Here is a 12894-nt window from a genome sequence, read left to right on the forward strand (position 1 = left end):
GATACAATCGCAGAGAGCCTGGCTGGTTGCCATGGCAATAGGACGTCAGATACCGGCGTCCTGTATTGCCATAGCATGCGATCGCTGCATAAGCAGTAGCTCTGCAATGCCTTATCACAGCGATCATCAGTGCTGTAAGTCGCCAGAGGGACACCAAGTGTAAAAAAATAATAAAAATGAACGAAAAAGAAAAATGTGAAAAAGAAAAAAAACAAAAAAAAAAACAACACTTTTTGGGGGCTTTTTCCTCATATTAGCATAAAAAAAGGTTAAAAAAATTTAAATCCCACATATTTGGTATTGTCGCGTCCGTAACAATGCCTACAATAAGTTGCACATGCTTTTGACTCTGCTTGGAAAAAAGCGTTAAAAAAAAACAGGTAAAAAACTGAGGCAAAATGCTAATTTTTAGCGTTTTGCCTCCCTAAAAATACAATAAAATTAATTAAAAAAGCTGTATGCACCCCGAAATGGTACCAATAAAAACTACAGCTTGTCTCGCAAAAAATAAGCCCTCACAGAGCTCCGTACATAGAAAAATAAAAAAAAAGTTACAGGACTTTAAATGCAGCGATTTAGAAAAAAAAAAAAAATTTCCAAAAAAAAGAAAAAGGAGGAATTTTGGTATCGTAATCGTACTGGTCCGCAGAAAGAATGTATTGTGTCATTTATGCTGCATGATTAACGCTGCCAGTTTTCAAAGGTTCAGATTGGTGGAGAATGTTTTCTCAGCATACCTGGAGAGATACATGGGGATGGAAGCCATCATGAACTTCTGTGGATTTTGAAGGCCAAAGTAGAGCCAATGCACTACTAGAGGGGTGCCTCCAATAAAGTGTATTCAGTGTAGCATTTCTTCTGGGATTCAGTTTTCCTGTTCCAGAAGCAGCTTGAATAATGTGCGACGTGTTTTGTATGTAGTGGCTGAAGGTAGAGATGAGCGACATCCTCGGTAAGGCGATATACTCGAGAGAGAGCATCGCCTTTTTCGAGTACCTGCTGGCTCGTCCCTGAAGATTCAGGGGGGCCGCGGGGAGGAGAGTGAGAGAGATCCCTCTCTCCCGATGCCCTCTGCAACCCCCCGCTCAACCCAGCGGCCCCCCCCCAAATCTTCAGGGACGAGCCAGCAGGTACTCGAAAAAGGCGATGCTCTCTCGAGTAAATCGCCTTACCGAGGATGATCGCTCATCTCTAGCTGAAGGGCAATATAAAACTATTAATCTCACATACTTGTGTGATTTGAGCAACCAAGAGTTCTACCAGATGACAACTTTGTTGAAGGAGAAGAAAAAAAAAAATGATTAACTGTTCTTGGCTGGCCCCGCTCAGCATGACATCCTGCCATTTTTGCATAATCAAAATTTACAGGAAAATACTGGCAGAGTTTTTTTTATTATTAAATACCGGCACAATGTGACTGGCATGCCAATATCTTCTGCCCTTGCACCGCCTGAAAGTTTCAGCAACAAGGCGCACTTCAGTAATGAAGTGTGACTCCTTGAGGATTAGTCACTTGCTGGGATCATCATTTCTGGGGTCAGACTGTTGGCACTCATACAAAATAAACTCTGAGATATTGGATTTGGGTGCAAAACTGGTCTGTGCCAGTTTTTATTCTCTTCATAACACACAATTTTACACTTCACGATGACAGACAGCATACAATCGTAAAACCCTGTCCGGCAGGCCACTTGCTAAACATTAGCATCCTCTCTATTAGCTACTTGATCTATGGCAGTGTTCCCCAACTCCAGTCCTCAGGGACCGCCAACAGGTCATGTTTTCAGGATTTCTTCAGTGTTGCACAGGTGATATTATAGTCGGTGCCTCAGACATTGCCACAGGTGTTCTTACCATAGGAAATCCTGAAAACATGACCTGTTGGGGGTCCCTGAGGACTGGAGTTGGGGACCCCTGGTCTATGGTACCACCAAACAGAACACAAAAGGTGAGTTTTTACCGTTTTAGTGCCATGCAGATCTCACAGGCCCTAGCAATGCATGTCTCTTCTCCGGAATGGGACCCTTTATGGCAGTGTTCCCCAACTCCAGTCCTTAGGGACCCCCAACAGGTCATGTTTTCAGGATTTCCTCAGTGTTGCACAGGTAATGTAATTATTGTCGGTGCCTCAGACATTGCCACAGGTGTTCTTACTATAGGAGATCCTGAAAACATGGTCTGTTAGGGGGTCCTGGGGACTGCAGTTGAGAAACACTGCCTTATGGGATAAGCTCAGCACCTTTTTAACCCCTTCGTGACTAAGCCTGTTTGCACCTTAATGACCAAGCCAAATTTTGGAAATCGGACATGTGTTACTTTAACATAGAATAACACTGTAAAGGTTTTGCATATCCAAGCGATTCTGACATAGTTTTTTTTTTTTTTACCACATATTGCACTTCATTTAGATAGTAAAAATAGCCCGATAGAATTTGTGTATATTTATTAAAAGCGCCAAAATTTGGAACATTTTGAAAAAAAATTGTCATTTTTTCACATTCAATTGTAATATCTCAAATATGTGCAAACCTACTGTACACATTTTTCATACAATATTTCCACCTGCTTACTTTATTCTGGACACATTGGAAAAACAGTTTTTTTTTTCTAACCATTTAAGAGACGTACAAATCTAACATTAATTATTAACATTTTGAGGAACATTTTGTTTCCTGCACCAAGCCAAGATTGCAAAGCCTCATAGGTGTCGGAATGATAGATACCCCCACAAATGACTCCATTTTAAAAACTACACCCCTTAATGTATACACTGAGGGCGGTCAGGAGTATTTTGACGCTGCAATTTCTTTTCAGACGCTAATGCAATTTAGAGAAGAAAAAATAAAACTTCATATTTTTGCAAATACGTCATTTTAAAAGTCTGGTTTCTTATAGTGCACATGAAAATGAGAATTTACACTCCAAAATGGATCCCCCTGTTTGTCCTGTGTTCAGAAACATACCCATTGTGGTCCTAATCTTATATCCATATGCACAAGGGGGCCCAAACCGAAAGGAGCAGCCGATGGTTTTCAGAACAGACATTGTGCTTGAGGGCGTTTTAGGCCCCATAGCACACTTGTAGAGCCCCATAGCGACTAAAACGATTGAGAACCTCCACAAATGACCGCATTTTGAAAACTCGATCCCTTAACTAATTCATCTAGGGGTGTACTGTGTATTTTGACCCCCACGGTTTTTGAATGAATCTAAGCAAAGCAAACAGAAAGAAATAAGGATTTTCCTTTTTTTTGGCTATTTAAAAACAGGTTTTTTTGTACAGCACACAAGAATGAAGACTTGCACCCCAAAATGTTTCCCCCTGTTTGTCCTGTGTTCAGAAACCTACCCATTGTGGCCCTAATCTACTTACTGGACACATGGCTAGGCCTGTAATAGAGGGAAAACCCATCAGCGCACAATGAATTCCAGGTCTAGTTGCTTATGTGTGCAGAAGAAAAAAATATAGACTCCCTAAAAATAATCTCCCAATCCCGCCCCACCCCCCGCCCGCTTTGGCATTCCTTAAATCTTAGATAAAAGTAATAATGTAAACTGTGTGCTATGTCAGAAGACAGGGGTAATTACGGAGGCCTGGTTGGGGTGGGCACATTGGGCAATAAAACCGGGTACCTTTCCTTCTCCCATACTTGCTGCAAACCCAACACTTTTTGGGGGGCATTTCTTGACCTCAGTAACAGGGATGGGGTGTAAAAAGTGGCGCTCTGTGAGGCTTTGTAAGCTGGCTAAGGTGTGGGGGTCTCACACAGAAGGCGCTCAACAAGCTGCTCCTGGAACTGCAGGAAGGTGAACAGTCCCGGGGCTTCTTGTAAATGATGTATTACAGGTAGTGATCTGAATAATGCCGGGCTATATGTGGAATCCGCTTGCGGATGCCTGCAGAGGATCCCGGCTGTGGCCCAGCGTACGGACACATAATGTACTCCGCATAATTGCGTACTTATACAGGCGGTCATGCACAGTACAACTTTTTTGTTTGTATTTCCCCGCCCTCGCTGAGTGATGGTGCGGGTACCCGCAGCCCGCACACAATGTAGTTACGTATGGACTGCGGGTATATCTGCGACCATGGAGTACAATAGACTATGTTGTGGATAGCAGCGGTAAAATAGAACATGCTGCGTTTTCTGCGAGCAGTCTACGTAATTCCGACCTGCTAATGTGAGCAGAAGTGTGTAATCCAATGCTACAGTTGGTAGCCGGTAGCAAGGAGATATAAAATTTCCTGCGCTCCCCAGCTGCTGTGAATGTGTGTGGAATTTTGCTGACAGGCTCATGCGCAGAAGCCAGGTAAGGTCCGTGGAGGAGGATCAGGTCGTGTTCAAATGCGGAGGCCTCCAGTTAGAAGTTTCATCTCCTCTCACTGATCGCAACTTTTTAAAAACTTTTTTACGTGATTGCCATTATCCATTGGATACGATCTGTAAGAGATGAAACTAACTTTTGAACCTTTTTATTTTTTTTACACTTTTTAACTTAACGGTGATCATGTGACTGGGAAACGCATACAGCAGTCCCCAGTGACATCTCCCTGCACTCGGCTATCACTGACAGCCGGGTGCAGCGGGATTTTAAATGTGCTGGGCTCTCTGGGCCTTCTGCGCATGTACAGAAGCCCGCGGCAGGTCCAGATCGCCGCAGGACATCATGGTGGACAGGGGCGAGTATTTTCAGTTGCCCTCATGGATTGGATACACATGGGGAGCTGAAACATTTACTTTTTTTAAAAAAACAAACAACTTTTCTGTGATCACTAACAATCATGGGCCTGGGGACCGGTCACTGCAGTCCCCGGTGATGTCTCCAGCCTTCCGGCTACCATCAGTAGCTAGGAGCATGTAAATGCCCCATGCCAATCTGATCTTCTGCAGAGACAGGGGAGGGTTCGTGTCGGACCAGATCAGCACGGGACATCATGGAGAACAGTGGTGAGTAGTTTCAGAACACCTCATGGATGCAATCCCTGAGGGGAGCTGAAAATCTAACTTTTTTTAGCTTTTTATTTACTTTAATGCGATCGCATGATTGGGGGGGGGGGGGGTCCCGTGGCCCCCCCATGACAGCTCCAGGTTGTTGGCTGCCTCTGGGAACAGACAGCATGGAGGTGTCACATCCAGAGGCTACAGGGTTTTAATATTTAGTCCCTGGGGATTAAAGCCCACTTAGGCAGGACGTAAACAGGCAATAGTGTGATCACTAAGGGGTTAAGGAGCTCTGCAACCTGCCTGCTTATTACTTCATTAGGCAGCCAAAATGCACGGAGTACACTTTTCCCCACTGAACACTTTTCTGCTCTTTGACCCCCTAGTGGGGAAAACATGGCACTATAGTGGCCACTGTGCCACAAGAGATTAACACGGAATGCACAAAGAAGCTAAGAATCATTAGGGCATGTTCACATCTGTGAGGAGTCTCCATTCAGGGTTTTCAAAATAGTTCAACTGATTTGATGGAAACGGACAGACCCCATTATAAATCAACGATGTCTAATGGACGCTGGTGGCACCCATGGCATGGAGAATCCGGCAATGGATCATGGTTTAGGTTATAGAAATGAAATCAGTCTGTCAGCACAGTGGCTCGGTGGTTAGCACTGCTGCCTTGCAGCGCTGGTGTCCTGGGCTTGGATCAGACAACATCTGCATGGAGGGTTTTCCCCATGTCTTCTCTTAGTACTCCAGTTACCTCTCACACATTAAATATCCTACTGTTAGTTTAATTTGAAACTTAGATTGTGTACCCCATTGGGGACATGACCTGATGCGAGCGATGACCATTCCTATACAGAGTTTTGCAATAAAACAGTGGTGGAATGATCTAAGCAAAAAAGAGTCAACTTCTCAAATTCTACTACTTGTATGCCGAGGAGAAGCAGGATCTATAGCAGGCGCTGCATCCGCGGCGCACTCTGTTCACCAGCTGGAAAGAATGAAGTTATTTGGCTCCTCCGTTCGCTCTTCACGCCCAGAAAGAGAAACCTGAAAAACTATAATACAGGGAGAATTTCTAGACACAATGGGTCGTTCTGACCTTGGCATGTTATTTAGTCTTGTGTTGTATTCATTTGTAACTCTGAGAAAGATTAATAGGGAAGCTGCTGATATGAGGAAGGAAATAGGGCAGCGATGTAAGAAGCCACCGTAAGGATGAAGTCATTTGCTGCATTCAAATTTCAAGAGAGAAGTTCTACTGTGACCCTTTGGTTCCACATGACAATTTTACATAACCTGTGGTGTGTGCAGTAAAAGGACCTGACCTCCTCCTTTCTGAGTCATTCCTTCAAGGATCTGTTATTTCCCGATGCCCTCTTAAGGACTACTCAAATAAGGGAGATGGAACAATACCTCTGCAGCGCCACCTATTGGAAGGCAGCATTCCTACAAGTTAATGTTAGACTCTTTAACCCCTTAGTGACGGAGCTTTTTTTTTCCATTTTTGTTTTTTCCTACTCCCCTTTAAAAAAATCGTAGCTCCATTATTTATCCATCGAGTCGCTGTATGAGGGCTTGTTTTTTGCAGGATGAGTTGTATTTTTCAATGGTGCTATTTATTGTACCATATAATTTACGGAAAAACATTTTAAAAATTCTAAGCGGAGAGAAATGGAAAACAAAATGACATTCCACCATCTTTCGGTGCGTCCTGTTTCTACGGCGCACAAACTGCAACAAAAACGACCTGATATTTTTATTCTATGGGTCAGTACGATTACTACGATACCAAACTTATATAGTATTGTTTTTGCTGTAGTACTTGTATTTTTTTTTTTTTAAGATATTTAATTTTTTTCAATTATTTTCTGCGGTCATTTTGTGCGCGCAATAACTTTTTTATTTTTCCGTCGACATAGTTGAGCAAGGGCTCATTTTTTGCGGGATGTCCTGTAGTTTCCGATAGTATCAATTTGGAATACCTACGACTTTTTGATCGCTTTTTATTGCGTTTTTTTATGGGAGACAGGGTAAGTAAAAAAATGCATTTCTGGCTTTCTTTTTCTTTTTCCGGACGACGTTCACAGTGCAGAAAAAATAATGCACTACTTTGATAGATCGGACTTTTACGGACGCGGCGATATCAAATACATATTTTTATTTTATGATTTAGATTTTTTAATAATGGATATGGCAAAAGGGGAGCGATTTAAGCTTTTATAACTTTTTTTTTTAACAATTAAAAAAACTTTATTGATTTTTTTTTACTTTACTTTGAAGTCCCCCTAGGGGACTTTAACATGCGATGCTTTGATCGCTCCTGCAGTATGATGTAATGCTATAGCATTACGTCATACTGCTTTTTGACAGGCAGTCTATCAAGCCACCCTGTGTGGATGGCTTGATAGGCAGTCTGTTAAAGCAGCCCTGGGGCCATTCATTATGCCCCGGCTGCGATGAGACCTGCACGGCTCCCCTGATCTCACCGCAGGGGGGGAGCCGTGCGGGACCCCCCGAACAGCGTTCGGGGGACTTAAAAGCCGCTGTCAGAACTGACAGCGGCATTTAAAGGGCTAATAGCCGCGATCGGCCGAGCGCGGCTATTGCCCGCGGGTGTCAGCTGTAATAAACAGCTGACGCCCGCGCTGTATGGAGGGAGATAGCGGCGCTACCTCCCTCCATAACGTCCTGCAACAGCAGGACGTAGTTTTACGATAGCGCCGTCACTAATGGGTTAAACAAATCTTGTAACAATGTGCTGAAGAGGTAGTGTTCCATCTCCCTTACTTGCCACGTCACAAGACTACTCAAGCACACACTATAGAACTGGAGGAAAGGGTAGGAATCCTCTTAAGTCTGTCTTGAACGTTGAAACTTGAATTGTTATACTCTGATAAACCTGTCCAAATAGTCAAAATCCGCACACATTTAAATAATAGAACTCTCACATATCTGCTCAGGTAAGCGGATAGCGATTGCGATTTCTGCAGGCGGATTTTAAATCGCAGCATGTTCTATTTTTGTGCGGAATCCGCATGGACGACTTCCATTGTAGTTAATAGGAGCCGGCCGACCAGCAGCCCCTCCGTAATTGACATTGCTGATAGGCGGTGGGTACCAGCGCCGTCGCTAGGAAAAACTAATATTTAAAAAAAATAAATAATAAATTCTGTACTGTGCGGACAGCGTCCGCAGTCATCCATAATACAGGAAAGCAAAAGGTATGCAGGGTCGCCAGCCAGGGTCAGAGCTGGATTCCGTTGCGGGCTCCCGCATGCAGAATCCGGATCGCCCGTGTGAGATTGGCCTCAATGCACATAATGTTATCATCGCATAAATATAATATAGAGAGGTCATGGTAAAAGAATAATTTACTCAGGCATCATGCACAACAGTAACACCAATACTAATGTCACAACAGTGTGCCAATGAAGAAAGCTGTGTCACAGTACAGAGAATGTATTCGGTGATGCATGGGAAGTGACAGGAGCAGAATAATGCAGTCTATCACAGTGTAAGAATAATGTAACCAGTGATGAATCTGATGCACACAGTGGCATCACACCACAAACAATGCACAAAGTTATGTAACAGCATGGAAATAATACACACAGTGAAGCGGGGATAATTAGCATGTCATCGCGTACAGGGATAATGCACAGTGGTATCACAGTGTATACATAACACACAAAGTGATGTCATAGTAAGAGGGTAGTGTAAAAGAGGATATCAATGTATGGTAATATTCTCCATGATCTGCCTGCTACCTATATATTTTTCCATGCCCCCCTCCATCATGCATAATCATTACTAACCGTGAATATCATGAGCGAAGGTTGGCCCCACAGCAATGCCCGCTACCCTGGTTGTTACACTCATAATACGTACATATATTCTATGCTTCAAAATTACAATACTGTAATGTTTTTAGAACTGTCTTGTTTAAAGCTTATTCAGATTATGTCATTTTCACCCATTCACGCATCTGACTACATAAAGACCCACTACAGTCAATGGGCCTATTTGTCCTATTCTTGTCTGATTTCCCAGATGACAGTCATCCATTCAAGTCAATTCTGCACAAAAAATGGCCCACACACAAACTAACTTTTGTGCATGCTCCATTTTTCACAGGAATGTTAAAAAATAATTGAGCCTCCTTCCTTATTTTTGCACATGAGACCTCAAAAAACAGACACACAACATGTACAGATTACAATTAGGTTTCTTGCAGAGCAAAATTGGACAAGGCTGCCTTTGGGCTCGCACACATCTGTGCCGGAGGTTCTACTCAGACACTCCATTGCATACTCCCTTTAAAATCCAGGATGAAATAGCGCAGCGTGCCGCACAATTTTGCCCAGAGTAATAGTGTAGGGCATAACAGAAGCTGGACGGACCCCTTAAAGTCAATGCGATCTGTTCTAGTCCTATGATTGAAGGGGCTTTCCATTTTCCTACTTCCATGATGGAACAGGTATATGGTAATCTTAGTGCTGACTTTGCTTTCATAAAAGGATTAAAGTCATTGGATGATTTCACTGTGATCGCTCAGGTGCTGGCAAGGCATAAGTATTAACCCCTTGCAATCCAATTTTGGATTCAGGGTTTTCTAGGGAGCTTTCTCTTTCTGCCATTATACAATGGCGCCAGCTGCTGGCTAGAGCCAGTACAGCTGTATGTGACATGCCAGAGAAGCCCCAGACAACAGAGTGGCCAGTAATCTACAGTAAGAATACACTGCCGGACGTCTTCCGACATCGGAGCTGTACAGCCTTCAATCAGAATGTCTTCAGACGTCAGACAGTGGATTGGAAAGGGTTAAAACATCAGTTCAAGAAAACCAGAGGATGAAGACAACTACAAATCTCTCACCTGGCCCTTGCCCCTTCGTCGGTAATTTCTTCTTACGAGACTTTTGTAGTTCTCATTCTTTTTGGTCAAGTAATAGAAAAGAACACAATCGGCCACGGTCTGCAAGACACACAAAGCATAACCACACATTGTCATGTTGCTGGTGAGAACCGTTCACCCTACAGAGCCTTCAGGTGTAGCAGGATCTATGTAGCTGGAAGCACAGACATTTCTGAGAGCTCCCAGCCTTTCCAGTTATTACAGCTACACAATGGAGTTAAAACATGCAACAGATAGAGGAACATGATGACTAAGCAAGTAAAGCTTAAATAAAAACTTAACAGTACACCATACATTATAAAAAATTAGTCGGCACAATCTCTTAGGCCTTATGTCCACTTGAAAAATACAATCTGCGCAGAATCTGCCGCGGATTTGCTTTAAATGGTATTTTTTTTCCATGCAGATATCCGCACACATTGCCATCAATGTGATAGCAATGTTGCCGATCCGCGGCAAAATGGAGCATGACGCATTTTTTCTCCCGCGCATGAAAAAACGCAATTCTTTTAAAATGCCATCCGCGGGTGCAAAAATAAATTTAATGGACCGCGGATGGCCAATGATTCCCTATGGGCAAAATCCGCTGCGGAATCAGCAATTCCATTTAGCTAGTGGACATGAGGCCTAAGAGTTTTCATCAATATTGACGCAAACAAGCCAAACTATTTTGTTCTTTGCATTCTAAACCTAAAAGACTTCATATTAAAAAATGATACAAAAATAACAATAAAGGTGAGGTTGGCATAATATATATATATTATATATCTATATCTATCTCGTCAAAACAGGATGCTACAATTAAATATTAAACCTTAACACTTTGCATTTTGGTGCAATTCTCCCAGGGTTTTCTTTAAGCAAAAGCTGGCGAGGAGCATACAGGGAGGAGAAAAAAAAAGTATGGTTCTCAGAAAGAAAGAGCTCTAGGTGGCCATACTCATCGGGTAGCCAGTGCTCCATATACATGTAGGCTCAGCATGTGTCCTCATGGGGGAAGAGGGTAGAAAGAAGCTGCCAGACACTTTTGGCAATAGTTTATTTTGTGAGAGAATGCTGAACTCTAACATATCCAATCCTTTTCCCTGAAGTTTGCTATTAGGTGAGAGTCGGGATACCCCCATACACATTACATGGATGGCTTGTCCCACCAAAATTTTTTGAGTACATCCCCTTCCATAATGCCCTACTAAGTTTTATCTAAAACATGGCAGTGTTTTAAGAGTTAAACATTCCTCATTGTGATCATGGAAATTGGCACTAAGTCATGCTACCCCTGGTTAGGGCAGCATGATCTAGCTGGTTCTTCTAAAAAGGGTTTTGCCAAAATTACAAGTCATCCCTATCCACAGGATAGGGGAGCTTGCAGATCGGTGAGGGTTCAACTGCTGGGACCCCCACCCATCCAGAGAACGAGGCCGCGGACATTCCCAAATTATGGGCAGCAGTTCAACAACTCAACCATTGCCTGTGGTCCCAGCGAAGTGAAAGGAGCAATGGAGTGCATGTGTAACCGTTGCTGCCCAAACTTTGTAATGCACCATGAGCCTCTTCTCTGAATCAGTGCAGATTCCAGTGGTTGGACCCCCCATGAACTGTAAGTTATCCCCTATCCCTTATTCATGGCGCAGCTCCTTTTAAAGATATGAAGTTGTCCAGGCTATGAAAACAGTGTGAACAGCCTGCCCAAAGTGGATGATCGGATCTCCTATCTAAGGGCTCACTCACACAGGTGTATGGGGGCAGGGTAGTACACATGTATTTCTTGCATGAGTAATATACAGTTAAATATGCATGTAACATGTGTATTTACTGCGCATTTTAACCCCCCCCCCGTAGCCTAAAATGAGTGTAATATGCACCAAAAATGGACATGTTGCTCTATTTTTTCCACACACTTCATAGGCTTGTCTGAATAGCCCAATGTAAATCAATGTGCTTTTAGGACTGTGTATTACACATGTGAAAAATATGCGCATAGTACACAACCTCGCTTTGAAGACTACTTAATACCCAGCCACTATACGCCCTCGTGAGTGAGCCTACTCTGTCCTTCTGGACAGAAGAATCAGAAAAGAGGTTATCAATACCTTATTATATCCATATAACTCTACCCAGTCCCATTTTAGATGGGATTCTTATTTTACATCTAGTTTTTCCATAGCAAGTATCTTCAGGCTTCTGCAATCCGGACGCATTTACAGTAAATCATTGCGAAATTGATGTTACAGAGTAAAGTAAGACACCACAAAACCAGAAGCCCTTCACATGAATATAAGTCATTAATAATTCCTCATACCTTCCTATCCAAGAATGAAGCAATGAACACAAAGTTCTTTGGTTGCTGGATAAATCTGTAAGAGAAGATACACAAGCTGAATACACAGTCTTAACCAACGTCACACCAAATCACCAGTTATCTCACCACATAACCAACTGTTCCAACAGTGGCTTCTCATATCAGTGCCTGGACCTACTCCATGTATCAGGCCGTTAGAACTAGTGTGCGCCACGTAGAATTAGTGCTACAAAGCTGGAGCGCGGGGTATTCTAGGTACCTTGTAAGGCATTGGGTTAATAAATGTATATGGTTTGGAGGCTTTTCTCAGCTTGTTATTATTATGTCTGATGCTTCTACTGTAGACGGATTAGGCTACATAAGAGCATTCATTATTAAAATACTCCTTGTGATGCCGCGGTTCATGGAACGAACAGAACACTTTCTAAATTAAAATCCTGGTCCCATTCCATTTCATTTTTTTTTGCTGCATGATTAATTGGACACTTGACAGAGGTCTCGTTACCCATTCAGCAAACTATCATTTGTTAAACTCTATCACATGCACAGTTATGTGTAGCATATGCTCTAGACACTGAAGTGAAGGCCAGAACAAAATCGATTGATTCGATGGATCCAGCTTTGTATTAGGTGAAACACCCAACATTTACCCCATCTGTATTAATAAAACACTAAAGCCAGGAGGTACGGCTTACGTGATTGAAGCTCACAGAGCCTTTCTAATATTAC

The 12894-nt window shown here is 42.8% G+C and overlaps 1 protein-coding gene across 15 annotated transcripts in view; it reads right to left on the reverse strand.

Annotated features, from left to right (window-relative positions):
* Positions 1-12894, reverse strand: part of NCOR2 (nuclear receptor corepressor 2) — a 364680-nt gene that overhangs the window by 140993 nt on the left and 210793 nt on the right. For all 15 annotated transcript variants that reach the window (XM_066603378.1, XM_066603367.1, XM_066603368.1 and 12 more), the window contains 2 exons: positions 12166-12220; positions 9828-9926 (listed from right to left, as the gene is read on the reverse strand). In XM_066603378.1, coding sequence (XP_066459475.1) covers positions 9828-9926; positions 12166-12220 — 154 coding nt within the window. The remainder of the gene's footprint in view (positions 1-9827; positions 9927-12165; positions 12221-12894) is intronic.

This window comes from Eleutherodactylus coqui, chromosome 5, assembly GCF_035609145.1.
Source record: "Eleutherodactylus coqui strain aEleCoq1 chromosome 5, aEleCoq1.hap1, whole genome shotgun sequence".
NCBI classification, from domain to species: Eukaryota; Metazoa; Chordata; class Amphibia; order Anura; family Eleutherodactylidae; genus Eleutherodactylus; species Eleutherodactylus coqui.